The 21602-nt window shown below is 40.7% G+C and overlaps 1 protein-coding gene and 1 pseudogene across 12 annotated transcripts in view; one reads left to right on the top strand and one right to left on the bottom strand.

The window, feature by feature from the left end:
- Positions 1 to 21602, top strand: part of LOC108175735 (tolloid-like protein 1) — a 302561-nt gene that overhangs the window by 162016 nt on the left and 118943 nt on the right. For all 12 annotated transcript variants that reach the window (XM_070048144.1, XM_070048142.1, XM_070048140.1 and 9 more), the window contains 4 exons: positions 10523 to 10718; positions 12546 to 12671; positions 15389 to 15549; positions 18003 to 18183. In XM_070048144.1, coding sequence (XP_069904245.1) covers positions 10523 to 10718; positions 12546 to 12671; positions 15389 to 15549; positions 18003 to 18183 — 664 coding nt within the window. The remainder of the gene's footprint in view (positions 1 to 10522; positions 10719 to 12545; positions 12672 to 15388; positions 15550 to 18002; positions 18184 to 21602) is intronic.
- LOC138843450 (Krueppel-like factor 4 pseudogene) lies at positions 1139 to 10069 on the bottom strand (annotated as a pseudogene).

Here is a 21602-nt window from a genome sequence, read left to right as displayed (position 1 = left end):
ACGTCATAGCTCTACCCTTCCCAGTGCTACTTGGATGTTAGTGTAATTTCAGAAAGAAAACCGGAATAAGTGTCTTTGTGAATGAAGTTTAGACATCTTTGAACAGGAAGAGACACTATTTCGAGGGTGATACACTCTCGCAGTCTCTGCCAATGGCCCTTCTTTCTGGCTTATGAATCTATGTACTTTAAGTAGATTCATGCCGTATTTACTTTTTCTGTGCTGGCTTGTTTCACTTAGCATAAGGTTGTCAGAATTCATCCATGCTACTGTAGCATATACCAAAATTCCCTTCCTTCTTATATCATGCCATTTAGGAAGCGCCGTGAGCTTAATGTTTGTGTTCTGCTCAGATTCATAGCTACCAAGGTACTGTTTTGAGGAGGTGGGCCCTTTAGGAAGTGATGAGATCATGAGGATGGGGCCTCCATAAATGGGATTAGTGCCCTCATGAAAGAGTCCCCGGAGCCTCCGCCACAGCGAGAAGATGCCAATCAGATGCTGAACCCACCAGGGCCTGGATCTCACACTTCCCAACCTCCAGAACTGTGAGCAGTCGGTTTCTACTGGTCACCATCAGCTCACGCCATGCTGTCTTCTTCCAGTGTCCTGGATGGACTAGGACAGGAAATAGTTACTGGATGCATTATTCTTATGACTGATACACTGGCATGAATGTTTTTATGAATATCTCTCACCTCTGAAATTAACTTGGGCAGAGTTTTCGCAATTCCGCGGCAGCATTGTTTGTAAAGAAGCTTCTAGTACTACTAATCTATTTGGGGACTTTTCAGTTGCAGAAATACAGGAGAGAAAGTTTGGGAGAGTGGAAATGTTTATAATAACAACTTCAAAGAAATGTCAATAAAGCAGCAAAGAAGTGAAATAAACTTGGAGCTAACTCTTGTTTAAATTGAATCCCCACATACATGAATTCAAGTGGGATTATGTTTGAGGTACTTGTCAACATTGCTGCACATTCGGATTTGGTGTAACTTTTCCTTATGAAAACCAGAGATATTTAATAGCTTTAACCCTCATTACTGCCAGCTGCAACACTCTAAACTAAGTAAATAAGTTTTTATCTTGGTGCTTGGTAGATTGCTTGAGCAAAATAATCCTTTAATTCCTTTAGCTATTTTTTTTTCAGATAAAATATTATAGGTTTATTTAAAACTTAATTCTCACCTTGAGTATGCAAAATACAAACTCCACAAAATGTTCATTTTACTTTGTAGTTTACAAATATACAAAATAGAAGTTTGCTTAAATTTATATTACATATTTATTAAGGCAAGGAACTATATAGAAAAAACATTTGTTCTGCTTAAGGCATCCTTGGGAATAAAACCATTGTACAAATTATTGCACATCTGAAACCACAGTGCATAACAGACTGTCTGCATCAAAATGTTAAAGTTAAACCAGGTCTATTTACCTGACTTAGGTCATACATGTAGATCGGAAGACAAAAATAGATTTTCCTTGTCAAAGTATGCAGCAGTTCGAGAACTTTGGCTTCCTCGTTTGGTACCTTTACAACCAACACTCACCAAGCACCATCGTTTAGGCTATGAACACACGTTTTCTGTACCTGAATTTCTTCCCTCTTCTAACATGGTAATAATGGCTTTTAGAAGGCAAATAGAATACAAGGTGATCTTTATACTTATATTGCATCAAAACACAATTCAAGGGAATTCTGGTCTTCCCTCCCCACCCCCCCAACTCATGGATCTAATCGATACCCTGATATCCACAACTTCCAGTCACCCCCCTGGGTGTTCCTCGTTAAGTCCAGGAATATTCAAGTTGGATTTGGAATTGGAATGGTAGAAGATCCAGTCACAGACCCGAAATGTCCTTTGATTTTTGTCTTCTGGATTCCTCTTTCCTCCTGATTATCCGCTCACAAGCTGACTCGCGGGGAACTTGACCATGACTGTAGTGCTTTCCGGCTGCGCTCCCCCCTCCTCGGGAAGACAGTGTGAAAGGCGAAAAATACTGAACTCGCTTCTGGCAGTGTGGGTCCTGTCCACCGTGTGGGGTTTAAAAGTGCCTTTTCATGTGTAAGGCGAGGTGGTCCGACCTGGAGAAGGCCCGGTCGCACTTCTGGCACTGGAACGGGCGGTGCCCGGTGTGTTTGCGGTAGTGCCTGGTCAGTTCGTCGGAGCGGGCAAACTTCCACCCACAGCCGTCCCAGTCACAGTGGTAGGGCTTCTCACCTGTGTGGGTCCGCAGGTGGGCCTTGAGATGAGAACTCTTTGTGTAGGTTTTGCCGCAGCCCGCGTAATCGCAAGTGTGGGTGGCTGTCCTTTTCCGCGGCCACGACCTCCTGCCTCTCTTTGGCTTGGGCTCCTCCGGCAAGCAGGAACCCGGTGGCATGAGCTCTTGGTAATGGAGCGGCGGCACCTGCGGCTGCATCTGCTCCGGCAGGAAGGGCGGGTAGTTGGGCCCGGGGTGGGGATGGAAGCCCGGGGGAAGCGACAGGGCAGGGTGACAGTCCCTGCTGCTCAGCAGTTCCTCGGGACCCAGGGTCGGGGTAGTCCTGCTGGGGAGCTGCCGCCCCAGGGGGAAGTCGTGTGCGGTCGGCCGGTGGCCGTTGCTGAGAGGGGGTCCGGCGCCCAAGTGCGCCTCCAGGGGCCGACCGACGGTGCACGAGGAGACGGCCTCCTGCTTGATCTTGGGGCACAGGCGCGGCGGCCCGCCGCTGAAGGGCGCCACCACCACCGGGTGGCTGCCGTCGGGGCTGCCTTTGCTAACACTGATGACCGACGGGCTGCCATACTCGCTGCCGGGCGCGCTCAGCGACGCCTTCAACACGAACTTGCCCATCAGCCCGCCACCTGGCGGCTGCGGCTGCTGCGGCGGGATGTACACGAGGTCCAATTCGGGCCGCAGGAGCTCGGCCACGAAGCCGCCGGTCGGGCTCACGTCGTTGATGTCCGCTAGGTTGAAGGGAGCCGTGGGAGGGGGCGCAGACTCCCGGCCATAGAGCAGGCCGCCGCCCGCGCCGCCCGGCGCCACGCCCAGGTCGCCGCCGGCGCGGATCGGGTAGCTGAAGCTGCAGGTGGAGGGCGCGCTGGCAGGGCCGCTGTTCGACGGGGAGGACGAGGAAGAGGCAGACGCCGACGAGGACACGGTGGCGGCCACCGACTCCTGATGGGACAGCGAGTTGGACAGAATAAAATCTAGGTCCAGGAGGTCGTTGAACTCCTCGGTCTCCCTCCGGGGCAGGAGTGCCGGGTTGCTACCGCCGCAAGCCGCGCCGGCTCCGCCGCTCTCCAGGTCTGTGGCCACAGTCGCCGCCGCCAGGTCGTAGGGGCGGCCGGGAAGCACCGGGGGGAGTCTTTAGCTATTTTTTAATAGGTGATGATAAGTAGACTTTCTGTTGTGAGTGAAAGAAGACCAGATAAGGGGGTTAATGGTTTTCTGCTTGCCATGTACTATTTTTGGGTGTTCAGCTAAGAGTATACATTGGTTAATGAGTGTAAAAGACAAGAGTTAAACAGCTCTTCATGAATTATGGCTCAGGATGTATTTGGACTGTGAGAGATTAGCCCTGGTTAGTTTAAGTAAACCTGCCCAAGGTCATACAGTTGGTAGTGCAGTGATTGAAACCAAGTCTGTGGTCTGTGCACTTCTGTCACCAGGCCCTGGGAGTAGAGAGTAGCATCACATTTTCTCATAGCAGCCAATGCCTTCCACAGTTCACCTACTTGTCATTGCACTCATATGCATGGATATCAGTTAATTCAATTTTTCATAAAGGTTTTGATGCATCCTCATTTGTCAAAGACATTCTTTTTAATTTAGCACTGTTCACATACCACTGAGTGCATACTCTCTGGCTATAGCAGGTTTTCAATAAGATTTTTAAATTTATGAGATGAAAAATGCTACATCATGAATTGGCAGCATTTAAATGAATGATTTTATGAAAATAAACCTATCCAAGCAAACCTATAAACCTTCCATGTTGTTGATTTTAACATTTGAGCATATTGTTTCTCCTCTTTCTTGAGTAATTATATATTACTTTTAAGGCTATATTAAATGTCATTAATAAATTTTGAATAAGATAATACATTTTAAATAATTATCTATATATTAACTTTTTCCCATTTGTCCAAAAGATTTTATTTTTTAAATTTGAGAGAGTGAAAAAGATGGACAAACAGAGAGAGACAACTTTCATATGCTGGCTCACTCCCTAGTTGCCTGCAGTAGATCCTGAAACCAGGAGCCAGAAATGCAGTAAAGGTCTACCGTGTTTATGGTGGGAACCAAATTACTTGAGCTATCACCTGCTGCCTCTCAGGGTTTGCATTGACAGGAAGCTGGATCCAGGACCAAGAGACAGGGATCAAACCCAGGCAGGCCCAGTGGGTGACACAGGCATCTTAATCACTAAGCTTACATGCATCTTTCCAAAATTTCTTCTGTCAATAACATTATTTCCTAGACTTTACTAGATTTTCCCATTATTAAAACGAATGTAAGCTTGAATGATAAATGCTCATTCATATTGTCTTTATTAGTCATAGTTTTCTTTTATATTCTCTCCAAAAGCAAAAAAGAGTCTTAATATTGTTTGTATAATACGTTACTTAAAATTATATTATCTATAAAGGTAGTATCATTTTTATTGCATTTACTGTATTTTATTGCAGTAATTATATAATAAACCTACATCACAGTAGAATTTTTTTATTGTAGTACATGATGCATAAAACGAAATTCAGCATCATAACAAAGTTTAAATGTATTGTTCAGTGGTGTTAAGTATCTTCACATTATTATGCAGTCAATTCCCACAACTCTTTCATTCTGTAAAGCTGAAACTCTGTGCCTATTAAATAATAACTCCTCATTTGTCCCTGCCCTAGTCCCTGGCAACAACTTTCCTTTCAGTTTATGAATTTGAGTACTCTAAGTAAGTCATAGAAGTGGAATAATATAGTATTTATTATTTTGCAACTAGTGTTTTACTTAACATAAGCCTCAAGGTTTAGCCATGTTGTGAAATATATGAGAATTCTCTCCCTTTTTAAGGCTAGCTAATATTCCATTGTGATTTTCTTTGTTCATCTATCCATGGCCCATTGGGTCGCTTCCACATTGTGACTGTTGTGAGTAAGGTTGCTATGAACGTGGAATGCAGGACTGTGCTGTCAGGTCTTTTGAATATTTACCCCAGTGGAGTATTTCTAGATTCCATGGGAATTTCATTATTTAACTTCTTGGGTGGCATAGGGACCTTTTAAAGAAAACTGTTGTTTAGGAGTTTCAGGGTTCTGAGAGCTCTTGCCAGAGCAGTAGATGCGTCTGCCGGGTATAAACTGTTTGGAGATTTATGAAGTGGTCCCAGAGGCGTGGGAACGGGCCCCGCGCCGGAGCCGGCCCCTCCTCCAGGGCTGACTTTCCTTCTCCGAGAGAACTCACACGCACGCAGTGAGCCCAGCGCAGCGCACCGCACACCGCGGCCGCTTCAGGATGCGAGGTTGGTGGCTGTGGGTTCAATTCAATTTACTTTTGTTTTTGCCAAGTGGAAATCTCCGCAGTTTTCTGTGGTTTCTGTCTACTAGGCCATTAGAGGTGTGATTCCCCACTTAGTAATGAAATACAATATTAACCCATCTAGCAAGTCATAGTACTCGTTCTTCCTTCTTTGCATATTGGGATCTGATTCCAATATCATTTAATTATTAATTTTCTGAAATTTTTTAGAGTTTTCTATCATTTTCACTTTAATTTCTATGTGCATATTAGGTCCGGTTTATGTTATGATATACCGGCCATACTTATGTACGATGTATGCTCTGATTACCTCAAAATCTGTAAGAAGTCAGCACCATCATTATCAAGACGCATTTATTATATGTGTAATTATGCATGACTTTGTGTTCAGCTCCCAGGTCTTTGAATTGTGTGCATGCTGTAGCTCAAGAAGGGACTGCTTTTTGTTTTTTATTTTGTTTTTGTTTTCATATATCATTGATTTGGGTGTTCTTTTTCTCATGGAAATTAAGGTTACTGGCATAGCATCAATGGACTTGATTTTTAGCCCCAGCTATATTTCCTTGTATCCATTCTGAACATTAATTGATGAAGAAACTTGAGGTAGCTGGAGAAAAAGTTGCACAAATAGCATAAGTAATACAGCCCAAACTTTGATTTGCGTTCCCTGTTATGACTCCTAACATATTATCATTGACACGATAGCGTCGGCTCATCGTGCAGGCGTTGCACTTGGGAATGAACTGGGAAAGGACAGAACATTCCGGTCACTGTTGAGGTATCCAGGCTTGCTGCTGGGAGTACTGCATTACTGAATATTATGAACTTTTGTATGATGCGTATTGTATTGTCTAGCCAACTCAACAACTGGCATTTACTATGTGGGACTACAGTCTATGTTTCTGTTTCCTTACTCCATACCAGACAGGTAATATTTAATAAACAATATAGATAACTATATACTAATGGTTTTCATCCTAAAATGCCCATTTTTATACATTTTACCCATGAAATATTTATAGTTTGTGTATCATATGAAATACTTAAACATCCAATTTTAGCTAAGTAACCAGTGAATATACTTTATATTAAAATTATAGCAATCTATTGTGTATCTGTTAGAAGAAAAGTGTGAATTTTATGAAGACAATATCTGTTGTCCCATTTCTTCTTAATAACTGAGGAAATGTAGACTTTTGTTTCATTTTCTTCAATCATGTGTCTTATTTTCTTCATTCGTAGTACTGTGGGTTTTTTTTTTTTTAAGATTTATTTATTTATTTGAAAGAGTTACACACAGAGAGAAAGAGAGGTAGAGAGAGAGGTCTTCTATCCATTTGTTCACTCACCAGTTGACCGCAACAGCCGGAGCTGGGCCGATCCAAAGCCAGGAGCTTCTTCTGGGTCTCCCATGTGGGTGTAGGGGCCCAAGGACTTGGGCCATCTTCTACTGCTTTCCCAGGCCAAAGCAGACAGCTGGATCGAAAGTGGAGCAGCTGGGACTTCAACCGGTGCCCAAATGAGATGCCAGCAATGCAAGCCATGGCTTTACCTGCTGCGCCACAGCACCAGCCCCTCACTGTGATTTTTTTTAAAGCAATCTTATTAAAATACTCCCCAGCCCCAGTGTTCCAGTACAAGTTGAAAATCAGGAGCAGTTCTGCCTGCTCGAAGCAGGGGAGGCCAGGACGACTTGCTGGGACCTTCGGTTATTTCCCCTGCAGCTTTGTCACTGGTTCAGTGTTGCTTATTCATTTATCAAATCCCATACCTTGAAAGTTGTAGATATCATTTTTTTTTGACAGGCAGAGTGGATAGTGAGAGAGAGAGACAGAGAGAAAGGTCTTCCTTTGCCGTTGGTTCACCCTCCAATGGCCGCCACGGCGGGCGCGCTTCGGCCGGTGCACCACGCTGATCCGATGGCAGGAGCCAGGTGCTTTTCCTGGTCTCCCATGGGGTGCAGGGCCCAAGCACTTGGGCCATCCTCCACTGCACTCCCTGGCCACAGCAGAGAGCTGGCCTGGAAGAGGGGCAACCAGGACAGAATCCGGTGCCCCGACCGGGACTAGAACCCGGTGTGCCGGCGCAGCAAGGCAGAGGATTAGCCTAGTGAGCCGTGGCGCCGGCCTGTAGATACCATTTTGACGGATGAATGGCCTTTGGCCATCTGGGAACATTCTCATATTTATGAAGAAGACAGTGTATGAAAGATTGAGACCAGAGAGTGTCGTATGCACCTGTTATCCCTGGTGAGTAGCTGGAAGAACTGTGCCCTGCCAGCTCTGAATCAATCCCTATTTAAACAGCATCCGTTTTTAAAGTGTGCTTTGAAACAAGACATTGTTTATGCAAATATTTTTTCATGTATTCTTTAACCCCACATATAAAGAGGATTTATTTTCAGGAACAAAATCTAGATTTATGAATCATATTCAGTGAGCCCCTCCCTGAAGGCATTTCAAAACTGCAAACTTTCCTCCCCTTTCTAAAAAAAATGTGTATTTATTTTAATTGGTGCAAAGGAAGAGAATAATTGAGATCCCTTTAAAGTTAAGTTATTATCGGAGAGGCAGAGACCAACAGAGAGAGAATGACAGCTCCCGTAAGCTGATTGACTAACCAATCTCCATGCTGACCAGGACTGAACTAGGTTGAATCCAGAAGCTGGGAACTCAATTCAGGCTTCCTTATGTGTAGTGGGAAACCCACCAGTTGAGCTATCTCCTGCTGCCTCTCAGGATCCACATCAGCAGGAAGCTATAATCAGGAGCTGGGTTTGAAAATCATACCCAATATTCACCTGTGGGACACAGATATCTTAACAAGCCTCCTACCTGCTAGCATAAAGATCCGCCCTTCTAATTCTTAGCTTGTTTCACTTTATGTTTTTCCAAGGAATTTACTACTTTTTAATATTTGATGATTCAGTGATTTTTTTAAAAAAAAGATTATTCAAATTTATTTATTTGAGAGGCAGACTTTCAGACAGAGAAGGAGAGACAGAGAGAAAGGTCTTCCATCCGCTGGTTTACTCTCCAGATGACCACAACAGCCGGAGCTGGGCTGACCCAAAGCCAGGAGCCAGGAGCTTCTTCCAGATCTTATACGTGGGTGCAGGGGCCCAAGGATGTGGGCCATCTTCCACTGCTCTCCGAGGCTGTAAGCAGAGAGCTGGATCAGAAGAGGAGCAGCCAGGACACAAACCCACGATGGGATGCCAGCACCGCAGGTGGAGGCGTCGCCCACTAGCCACAGTGCCAGCCCCACTCAGTGGTTTTATTGTTTTTTCTGTCAGTAGAATGTGGGTTCCAGCAGGACAGGTTCTTTGTTGTTTTGCTAAGTGAATGATGCACATCAGGTACCCAGGCACAGAGAAGAGTGCCTAGCACAGAGAGGAGACGCGGAGTATTTGATGAAAGAATGAATGAATCCTGTTTTTTGATTTGGGAAAAGGAAGCAGCAAATGCAGTACTTAGTTCCAGCTACATTTGTATTTCCCCCCCAATTTTTTTTTCTGGTTGTCCTTATGCTACCTAATTTGAAGACTATTGCTGTCTATATATTGATAAAAAAAAGAGATTTCTAGCAACTACAACAGCAGTCTCATGCATTCAGGTTGTAGCTACAAGGAAAGAATCTATTTCCTGACATTGGTTTGTAACAAGAAAATGGACAAGTTACTGAATTGTATGATGAATGATAGATAACGTGTGGTTCTTTCAATGGTTTTTGATTTGTAGATTAGTGTATCTGTTTTCTAGTTTCAAATATCTAATAGGGAGTTGACTCTTAAGATTTTGAAATTAAAAGCAAAAATATTATTTAAAGATTATTATTATTTTTAAAATAATTTGTAAGTTTTCGTTCCGTGGCTTTAAGGAGTTCAGGACCAAAACACAGGTCGTTGAATATGTTTTCCATAAAATTTCATAGACATAGACCGATAGTGTGATCGTTGATAAGGAAAGAGCTTACATTTCCCCAGGTTATCTGATTAAAGAAGAGTGTGTCGAGGTGGCAGGGCTCATCCAAACAAGGCCATGTTACCTTGAGAAAGGGCAAGACAGTGCTGACTCCACAGTCAAGCAGTAGTCTACAGACAGTCATGCTAATTATGGATAGAGTCATCAACTAGAAAGAAATGTCCTCTAGAATTATCAGAGTCACTTTTCAAAATTATATTTGTAGCCTAAACTTGTACTACATTTGTTAAGGAAATTTGGATTCAGCTTCTCTGTGAATAAAATAATGATTCTGTTGATGAGTGATGGGCTATTTTTATGACTATGTTTCAGAACAAATCATTGCTTACAGTTTATATGGCCAGTGTTTTCAATGATCATTTTAAGTCTGGGTATTTTTTTCAGGTTTAGTTACTAAAGAATCAGTACTTAGAAGTTAATTTCATTTAAAAAGTTAGTTATCTTCTGTTGATCCTGACCCAAGTAAAGTACTTGTCCCTGTATTGTTTTCGTAATAAAAAATGTGCAATGCATTATCATATACACTCATAAGGAATGCTTATGTGCACTTACGTAATATAAGTCATCTTCAGTCTTACTATGTCAGTACTATAACACTGAGAGTACTTAATTATCTTCCTATAAGAATTGTTTCATCTATTTTTTAAGAAAAATATTTATTTATTGATTGATTTGAAAGTCAGAATTACAGTGAAAGGGAGAGACAGAGTGAGAGAGAAATCTTCCAGCCACTGGTTCACTCTCTAGGTGGCTGCAACAGCTAGACTGGGCCAGGCCAAAGCTAAGAGCTGGGAGCTTCTTCCGGGTCTCCCGTGTAGGTGCAGAGGCCCAAGCTCTTGGGCCATCCTCCACTGCTCTCCCAGGCACATTAGCAGGGAGCAGGATCGGAAGAGGGGGCAGCCTGGACAAGAACCGGTGCTCATATGGGATGTGGGCACTGCAGGTCACGGCTTTACCTGCTGTGCCACAACACCAGCCCCTGTTTCATCTATTAATAAGATTTATATTCACTGTTGTAGATTGAAAGACATGACAACTGTGCCTATGACTACATAGAGGTTCGAGATGGAACCAGCGAAAACAGCCCTTTGATAGGGCGTTTCTGTGGTTATGATAAGCCTGAAGACATAAGATCTACCTCCAACACCTTGTGGATGAAGTTTGTTTCTGACGGAACTGTGAACAAGGCTGGGTTTGCCGCTAACTTCTTTAAAGGTAATCGGAAGTCCTTTACGAATGAGGAACTTTCTTTGGAGTAAATACAGCATCTAGCTTCCAGGGGAGGACGAAATTAAAATTGTATTAAAAGTTGGAGTAGGTACAGTTTATAAGGATGATTTGATATGTTTTGGTGGAAAACATTTTTTTTGTAAAACAACGTTGAAGCACAGAGTAAGAACTCCGTTAGGGCACTCAACCATCTGTTTCTTATGAAATAGTCAAACTAGCAAAATCCAGAAAGGGATACACAGACAGGACTAAATATCTGCAGTGCATATAATCAATAAAAGATTCCCAATGAGAAGAGAGTGCACTGACACACAGACAATCGATTTATTTCCAGATGCCAGCGCGTCTAAACTCAGCTTTACAGGATGCTGTTCCCCCCTGGGAAATTCCCGGTGGCTTCCTTAACAGGATCTTCTGATATCTAAAGTGTCTTTTTGACAAAGACAGAACTGATCAACTTTAATTTGTGGTTACATAACTGCATTTCAGTTTGCTTTCTAGTTCCATGTTAGCTGCATATTACTGAGATAAGAAAGTTGCTTTGGGGTAAATAGCATCAAATATGCTTTCTGAAATTCATAGGAAATTATTTTAAGTGTGTCATTGTGCAATAAAATTGTTATGAAGAAAGAGAAAAATGTTTCCTCTATACTAATTTTATAGGATACATAATGTACTCAGTTGTATATATGAAAATTTACAGATAACCTAAATATTTTGTTACTTAAAAAACAGTAAAACACATTTTCTCTGAGTTGCTTAAATATTCACCATATGAATTAAAAAAGCAGAGCAACTTGACACTTTTACTGCATGTATTAAAATATTTATTCAAATGTTCATTTATATGTTTAAGATTTTCTGTCATACATTTTTTTAAAATAATATATGTTTTGGGGCTGGCGCCATTGCATGGCTGGTAAAGCCATCACCTATAGTGCCAGAATCCCATATAGGTACCAGTTTAAGTCCCAGCTGCTCCACTTCCGATCCAGCTCCCTGCGAATGAACCTGGGAAAGCAGCAAAGACTCACATGGGAGACCCAGATGAAGCTCCTGGCTCCTGGCTCCTGGCTTTGGCCTGGCCCAGCCCTGGCCACTGTGGCCATTTCAGCAGTGAACCAATAGATGGAAGATTTCTCTCTCACCCTGTCTCTCCTTCTTTTGCTGTAACTCGGACTTTCAAATAAATAAATAAATCTAGAAAATGAAAATAACATATTTCATATATATTTCCTATGCATATTTTCATATGTATATATACAGTTAAATAGTATATACATTCACAAACATGTGAGATAGTTATATTTTCTGGCTCAAAATGTATTTGTAAGAAACACCAAAGGCTTTCAATTGAAAGAGGTCCAGTGAATTTAGGATTTTCATCTGTTTTTAATTTTTATTCCCACAATCTCTTTCTTAATGTTATTTCTTTAAAAACATTTTGAGACATATCTTGCAACTATTCTGTGAAATCAGTAGGTGAAGCTATGCTATTGCAGCTGTTTTTTTTTTTTATTATTTCATTAATCATCCCCTTCTAAGCTCAAATTCAGAGCAAACACACGCTGGGATAACGTGGGCTCTGGGTGGCCCTGCTGTAGGTCCAGGACTTAGCCTGCTTCTCTAATTCCTGGGTTGCGGGACCTGAATTCTTGCAAGTCATCCAGCAAAGGCTGTGTTCCCTCTTCTTGTGTCGGAGAGGTGAGTCGTTGTCTTCGTTGTCCTCAGAGCCAGGTAGAATCCTGTTTTCAAACATGGCCTATGAAAGCACAACATGGTGGTCATCCTGTAACTCTGCCGTTTTTGCAGAGGAAGACGAGTGCGCCAAAGCTGACCGAGGCGGCTGTGAGCAGCGGTGTCTGAACACCCTGGGCAGCTACCAGTGTGCCTGTGAGCCGGGCTACGAGCTGGGGCCGGACAGGAGGAGCTGCGAAGGTATGGCTGGGCCCGGGCAGCACCTGCGCGCACCCTCATTGCTGCCCAAGTCCTCCTTCCACATCCACGGGTTGCCCCTCTGCGAATTCAATCAGCTACTGTTCCAGAATATTCCAAAAAGAAATTAAGCCTGTGCTCAGCAAGTGCAGCCTTCTTTCATTTTTCTTGTATGTATTCTCTAAACAGGATAGTGAGACAACTATTCCCATAACATTTACATTGTATTAGATATTGCAGGTCTTCTAGAAATGATTTGAAGTATACAGGAGGGTGTGCACAGGTTATTTGCACATGCGGCACCATTTTGTATAAGGGACTTGTGCAGCCACAGAGTTCCTTATCCAGAGGTGTTGAAGAACCACTTATGGAGGGATGACTGTTTTGTATTCTCATGTGCTCTCTGTATCTCTAACTCTGTCTCCATCCTTATCTCTATCTCTATCTCTATCTCTATCTCTATCTCTATCTCTATCTCTATCTCTATCTCTATCTTTCCCTCATGCCTTTCTTGTCCCCTATAATAACCTCTTTCCAAAAACTACTAAGACTTAATTCAAAGTCACAGCTGATAACAAATTCTTGTTATGTAATCAATTCTGTCCTCCTTTGGTTACTACGCTGTTGTGTGTGCATGTATGCATTTCTGTCTCTTTCTAAATCTAGATATTTTACCCACCTATTTGCCCACCCACCCACTCACCCATCCATCCATCCATGACTTGATATTTTCTTACTGTGGTCTCTGTGGTCTCTAAGTCAGCAGCCCTAAACCGGATTTGCTTTTGTTACCTCCAGCATGTAGTAGACAGAAAGCATCTAGCCTAAAACCAGACATGCATTTCATGAATAAATGCTTCTTTAAACAGAGATGTCTTTGTCATGGTTATCCACATTTCTTCTTTACAATCCCATGTGAGGTTTTGTTTGCCAGGCTGTCTTACCATGTCCTAAGATCTCTGCCCTCACATTTAAAGCTGCCTCTCTCATTTCCCTCTCCTCCACCCTAGCAGAGGCCTCACACCTCAGACTGGAGAGAGAATAAACATTTGGATCTTCATTCCTGCAGTCTGTTCCCCCCTTTATTCCTCTTTAGAAATTCCTGTCGAATGCATCACCACAGGACTTGCAGCAATACTTGCATTTTTGTATTTATTAACTTGTTTTGGTGTGTTCCACTGAAATGCAAGCTCCCTGAAAATAAGCACTTTGTTCTCTACTGTGTCTCTGCTAGAGGATGTAAGAGGCAAAGGTGCCTAAGGTGTTTCCTTAATGAATTCATTCCATATCTGCCAACCTAAAAAAACAGTGATTCCTTATTTCTTTGTAAAAGTTGATCTTTTTTTGTCTATTAAACACTTAATCCTCTCTCTGTTAATTAAGATACATTGTTATGAACAAAATGCCATACCTTTCAAAAAGAGGACTTGGCACACCAGTGACATGTACATAAAATCAAAGAGACCATTTAGTTTAAGCAATTCTTGACTCCCTGGGAATTAGTTATAAAATGTGTATATGATCTTTTCACACAACTTGCTCTGGGATACTTTGATTTTGCTAACTTCGCTGTTAGCAAAGAAGGGAAGTAAATGGTGTCTCTCTTAAATAGATCATCCACAGGAAATGAAAACCAGTTGTTAAACAGAGATTTGTGGAATAACAAATATGTTGTATCTGTCATAATTTATCTTGCCCGCTGACTCAGGTAATACATCATTGCTTGTCTTGGCAAAAAAGAGATTGAAGAAAGAATGATTTTAGACTATATTATGCTTTACATATATCTTTTCCTTATCACAACTCTATCAATTCTAAAATGTATTCTTTCTGTTAATTCTGAAGTACCCAAGGCACACTACAAGATATTATTATGGTGAACCCATTTAAGAGATACAAAAACTGACACCCAGTTTCCTTTAGGTTGATTGCCAAAGATTAAAGTGATCTAAAATATTGTTGTACCTCTTATCTGCCTGGTTGCAAAGCTGCAAAGTGGTACTTTGTAACTGTGGTTTCATGATTGCCATAGTTGTTCTAAAAACTAAAGAACAGTAGCTTCAGTGTCTGTTGGAATCCAGAAGGCGGTTTTTTCATTCACTTATATAATTGACACCTAATAATTACATGTATTCATGACGCACAGTATGTTATTTCTTTACATGTGTACAATGTGTAGTGATCACATCAGCATAATTATTGTTTTTCTGTGTTGGGAGTATTGAAAAACTTCTCTTATGGGTATTTTGAAATCTGTAGTAAATAACTGTTAATTATCGTCACCCTACTGTACTATATAGAGACCACTTGTGCTTTTTCTATTTATCTAACTTGATTTCTGTACCCAGTCACTAACCTCTCTCCATCTTCTCTTTGCCCAACCTTCCTAGCCTCTGTCAACCCTATTCTCCTCCCTACTTCTATGAGATCAACTTACCTTGTACATACAGTGAGAACATTTGGTACTGACTTTTCTGTGCCTGACTTTGTTTAACATAATGACCTCCACTTCCATCCATGCATTGCAAATGTCAGGACTGCATTCTTTTTTATGGCTGAATACTATTCCATTTTATTATGTGCCACATTTTCTTCATCCATTCATTCATATCCTGGTAGGTCCTGTATCTTGGCTATTTTGAATGTTTGGGTATCAGTGGAACTGTGCTAAGAAGGGGGTGACTTTAATAAGGGAATACCCTTCCTTTTCTTTCTTCTAGCTGCTTGTGGCGGACTTCTTACCAAGCTTAATGGCACCATCACCACCCCAGGATGGCCCAAAGAGTATCCTCCTAATAAAAACTGTGTGTGGCGAGTGGTTGCACCAACCCAGTACAGAATATCTATGAAGTTTGAGTTTTTTGAATTGGAAGGCAATGAAGTAAGTGAGCAATAAATAGATTTTTTTTAAAAATGAAGGAATCCCTGAAGGCAAATCAGAAAACTTTTTTTAAAAAAGAGCATAGTACTCTATTTTAGATTGTTTCTGGGAGATAGGAAATTACCTAGAGGGAGTTTCTAATTCATGTAGTTAATATACACCATTTTCTCCATTTGTTAGAGACTTGGAGTATTTAGGGTCAGCTTCATGTCATGGCTGGGAAAAAAATACCCAGTGGATTTTGATTTGAGTCATAACAAAAATATCCATTTGGAACAACTTGGTATATCTTATTTGTAGAAATGGGTGTATTTTCATTATGAAAGTAATTTTTCATTATGAATGTGTGCATGCTTTATAAATAAATAATTAATTTTTTAACCTCGGTAAGACATGTTGAGCTGAAGCTATCTTCTATAAATTATTGCATACTGTATCAATAGTAGCATTTTCTGCTAGGTAACCACATTTAAACAAGTGAAGTTATTTATTTGAAAGTTTCTATATGACAGTACACCAAATATAAATGAATGGCAAGCCTAGAAATAAGAATGAGAACTTGTTGAAGAATGTCCTTTGTATGATTGGTCTACACAAGTTTAATTCCAGAGAAAAGGTTATAAGTATTTATTTAATCTCTCATACTTGATTTTCTCTTACTAACTTCTTCCACACCTTTGGTCCCAATAACTAGTTTCTGTGTTTATTTGAAAATGAACATGACTCATCACCTCTAAACGTGATTAAAAATAACTCATGTCTTTGATGTATATCTGATGAACACTTGCAAAGAAGTGTGAGAACAGAAATGTAAGGCATGTGTGCCTGAGGGCAGTACGTGTTGAGGTGTTTGTAATATCTGTGCATTTTATACCATGAGATTAGTCCATATCAGTGGTTTCAATGTAAAAGATATAGCTATTTCATTACCTAAAGGGAATTGAAATCTGAACCATAATAAAGATGTATTTCAGAGAACTGTAGAAGCCTAGAACTGACTGGACGTCTTCAGCTTTTTTCTGTTAACATCATGATTAAGTTTCATGATAGAAAAGAATAGAGTTACTCTTTTCAGCATACTTTATCCACATTAATATATTTTTTCTTTACAAACTAGCTTGAGTTTGTGGGAAGTATCGAAATAATGAAAATGATTTTTGTAATATTTTTGCAAAAACTTTTTATGAGCTACACATTTTGAAAATCTCAATTTTACTACCCATTCTGTGATTTCATATGAATTCAGTGTTGAATGACTTCTGTTTTCATGGTTTTCCATAAAACTATAGTTATGACGGATGTGACATTCTTTGACTCATTTTTGATAGGTGTTGCTTAAAAGGCTGAAGGTTTCTGTTCAGGTTTTACGTAAATTGAGCTTTGTTTTCTCAAAGCATGATTCTCATGGGGTCCTCCTCAGTTGCAGAAAGATCCTTTGCAAACTGTTAAGTGTTGCTAATTAAACATTTATGTAAGAAGGTCATTCATACAACATATACTCTATAGAACATGTCCTATTACAGAAACTTTGGGAAAGTGTATTCACAAAATGTTTGTTAGTGGCCACAACAGTGCTTATTGCCTGAGATTCACTTAGCTTTTTCCCTTTTGTTGTTAATGCATTTCATGTAAGTCACAATGAGCTAGATTTTTGCCTCTGTCCCATTTACTAGAGTTCCAGCCTGTTTGCAATTCTACAGTAATCATACAGAGTAACTTGCTAGTACGTAGCAACTCCAAGACGTTAGCAAATTGGAAAGGCAAAACGTCTGCTTTTTATATACCAAGTATCTGTCTTTCACTTGGAAAGTTGTTTATGGTGCAGCTCTGATTAGAATGTGGCTTTCTTGTGAGACAGCCCGGTTCTAAACCACACTCCGTGCTGTTCATCACCACCTTGCCTTGTAGGCTAAGAAAATGTTGACCACGTTGTATAAAAAATTTCTAGAGCTAAGTTTTCTCATCTCTACCATAGAAAGTACAGTTTCTGTTGCTATTGGTGATTTCATAGGCTATGTCATATACTGTCAATATTAAATAAGACCACATGTAAGAAGTATTTTCACAGTCCCTGGTGAAGGTTTCAGGAGTTTGATTTGAAAGGGCAGAGTTGCTTGTCTTGTGATTATCAGTGCCTATGCCTCAACAAACATTCATCTCAACTCTCCTTTAATATTTTAGGAAAGATGTAAACAAGCATACATATGTGTGTGCACCCTCTGGGGCTCTCATCTCTCTAATTGTTTCATCCCTTCAGACTCATGGTTGAGCCCTGTGCTAGTCTTGTTTATCTTTCCTTTACCTGTTTATTTCAGCTTGATTTAACATTAACACAGGAATAAAGAGGGGAATAAAAACATCATACTAGATACAGGAATAAAAACGCAATGCATGTGTGAATGTCAATCATCTGCGACTCTCGGGTCTGTTGACCACATTAACGTGTTTTGCAGGTTTGCAAATATGATTATGTGGAGATCTGGAGTGGGCTTTCCTCTGAGGCTAAGTTACACGGCAAGTTCTGTGGAGCTGAAGTGCCCGAAGTGATCACGTCCCAGTTCAACAACATGAGAATCGAGTTCAAGTCTGATAATACTGTGTCCAAGAAGGGCTTCAAAGCACATTTTTTCTCAGGTATAAGCCTTCACGTGTTGTCTGTGGGTGTTACTGTGTTCCAAGTGGGTTGGGTACAGGGGGCTAATCTTTAAAGCTTTCTGTAAGGCACATAGGATGGACGTTATTCTGTGTTTCATAATTCTTTACTTAAATGAGGGTATTAATAACAGGATCCCTCAGGAAATGTGGCCTGCCTCCAATCAGAGATTATTTTAAGATCTAAGAAATAGAAACTTTGGTAAAACAACACAAAAATATTAAAAGTTTATATGGTGACTTTACTGTCTACAAGTAGATGGGACCAAGGACACCAGACTTTCCAAAAGCAGCAGATTTTTCAAGGTGATTTTTCTTTGGTTTTTGAAAATATCTCATTTTAGCAACATTTCCATTGTTTTTCTCTTATAGCATATTTCTTCACATTTTCACTCTCGTTGTTAGGCTCATGTTAATATTATGCTTTACCTTACTGCTGTAGAAACAAAGCAGGAAGTCTAGAAATACGCGAGTCCTGATTTTCTTGATGACGCATTAGCGGGTGTGCTTGAGGATTGCAGTTGTATGTTTTGAATTGAATGTTTTACTTAAGCAACTCAAAGATCCCCCCCTTAAAGAAGGGACATTTGATGAAATGCTCCCCGAGGTTTACAAAATTATATGGAAATGTCCGTTAAAATCCCTTATTTTCTCAATCTCAGACTCATGTTTTATGAAAACATTCCTATGAAACTTCAAAACAGATAAAATTGTAATAAACCTTAGCATAGCAAACTATTCTGCATTTTCAACTGGCGACTGATTTCAGGCAACGGAATTGCAATTATGTTTTCATATCAGGTAATTTGGATTGAGTTAATTCAAAGTCCATTTATTCCAGTCCCCATGTGTTTAAAAATTAATGAGATTTACAATGCCCAGGGTTTGTTTGGGGTTTTCCGTGTAATTGAAGTTAATGGTTCACAAGTGCCACTGAGTGCCAACTCAAACACAAAAGTCCCTTAAAAATACAGGTTACAGAAAAATGGAATGAAAAGATAATTCACATTTTCCGTGAACTTTTTGAAGTCTGCAAAGATCTCCGTTCCCCAGTTTTTTCCATTACATTCTTCTACGTTTACCTTTAAAAAAGTCTTCTAATGCTTCCACTTAAAGTTTATTCTATTCAAAGCTGATTTTAATACCCTTTTTAAAAAAGATGTATTTATTTATTTGAAAGGCAGAGATACAGAGAAGGAAGGAGAGAGAGATCAATCTTCCATGTGCTGGTTCACTCTCCAAATGGCCACAACTGCCAGAGCTGGGCCAGCCCAGGCCAGGGGCCAGGAGCTTCTTTTGTGTCTTCCACGTGGGTGCAGAGGTCCAAGGACTTGGGCCGTCTTCCACAGCTTTACCTGGTGCATTAGCAGGAAGCTGGATTAGAAGTGGAGCAGCCAGGACTTGAACCAGCACCCCTATGGGATGCCGGCACTGCAGACCAAGGCTTAACCTTGTACACCACAGTGCCAGCCCCTGAATACCCTTTCTTAATGACTGGAATACTTTCTTAGATTTTACAATTTTACAAATGTGTATTTTACAAATTTGAGTGATCCATGGCAACAAAGCTACTTACCTTAGAAACCTCTAAATATTTATTTTTAAAGCTGAAATTATGAAATGAACAAATTTCTTCATATTATTCAAGGTGTTTGGGGTACTTTTCATTTTACATGACTGTAGCCATACATATTATTTAAAAGATATTTGCAAGATGCTGCACATACTGAGTACAAAATATAAAAACAACATCTAAAATTCATTTTCTGATATTTTTGATTGTGGAAAATTTTCCAAACCATAAGCATACCCACATTCATTTGTGGCTTTAGAGTCACATTACTAAAATATGAAATTTGCTTCTTTAATTCTTGTACTTCATATCGAACACACATGCAGATAATGCTGTTCTCCAGGACAGGCGGGAATCTTATTTCTGTGCACCTGTGCTTGGTGAAAAGCACTGAGTGCCCTCGTAGTATCAGAGCTCATAATAACTAATCCGTAAATCAGGTTCCTGTATACTGTCATCTTAGAAAATCCTCTCCATTTTTAGCATTTTTCAGTGCTTTAAGAAGAAATATATATAAATCAATTGCCTGGCCGTATTTTATGGCTCTCCTGCCAGTGGTTGGTACAGTGGACATCTCACCACAAGGTACCGTTCCCCTGAAAATGGGAGAGCCTGTCTGAGGACATGATGCAATCAGAATTATCTTTGGAAAATGGGATTTGTGGTGGGGGCCATTTGACAGTATTCTCTCAGACAGAGAAGCTACCTCATTCTAGCAGAAATGAAGAGGTTTTTTTTTTTTTTAAAATTTTTACTAGCTGGGATTTTTTTCTAAATATAGAGGATTACAGCATTTCTTCATGAATTAAGGCTTGAAAGTCATAGGGAAAGTATGATTACATTTATTTTACAGATGAAAAAACACAGGATTAGAGATGTTACATAGTTTACAGTGGAGTCTGGACTTTGCCTGTAGCTTCTGGAAATTTGTATCATAACTATCTGGAATGTTTTTGAGAATGTGGCTGGCCATGACTGATAATCTTCAGATGAGAGCAGACCACACCAGAAAGCTCAGCCATGTGATTTTAGAATTGGGTCTTTGAATCATGTGGTATCAGTTAACCTGGAGGCTGAATCTCAACTATAGAGGCAGTCAATCCATCACGCTTACCTAATAGGACCACAATAACAGCTCTGCTCACGGGGAGACCTGGGTCAGCTTCTCCGGTTGGCAGCACTGCATGTGTGTTTATCACCCACGAGTGCCGAGAAGGCAGTATGTGCTAAGGGCATGTGGAATCCTCTGTTCCCCTGCATTACAATTGGTCATCACCAGGTGTGTAACAGCCTTCCTGATTACTGTGGGCCTTTCTCGTGAATTAGCAAGCACAAGGGTAGTTTTGGGAAACTACTGACTTTTAAGTTGGTGCAGAAGTCAGAGAGAAATCTTGTATAAATTTTCCCTTTTTACTTTGTAGCTGGACTCCTTGCAGTGGGTGTCAGAAATGATCATGCACTCAAACTATAGTTTGGCTAACTCCACGTTAGTAACCAGAGCCAAAGCCTGAAATGGAACCCAAATGATTGTAACACAGGTGACACACAAGTGCGCATACAATACTACAATACTTTTTTTTTTTATTTACAAAATAGTGTTAATCACCATAGTGCGTCCTACCAGGAATATCCAAACCAGTGTAGAAATTGCTGAAACAAACTTCAGTAGAAACGACAGTAACCAGAGCATCTGGAAAGTGGGGTGTAGTGGGAGGTAATAGGAAAGAGTCAGTCTGCTGGGGCACAAAGTAGCAGAACCCAGTGAGAACTAGTTCCTAGTTTTTTGGCTTTGGCTTGACACAACTCCAGCTATTGCAGCCATTTGGGG

The sequence above is a fragment of the Oryctolagus cuniculus genome, chromosome 8, assembly GCF_964237555.1.
Source record: "Oryctolagus cuniculus chromosome 8, mOryCun1.1, whole genome shotgun sequence".
In the NCBI taxonomy this organism is placed as follows: Eukaryota; Metazoa; Chordata; class Mammalia; order Lagomorpha; family Leporidae; genus Oryctolagus; species Oryctolagus cuniculus.
Note: the sequence above shows the minus strand (reverse complement) of the source record. Positions and strands in the feature narration are given on the sequence as shown.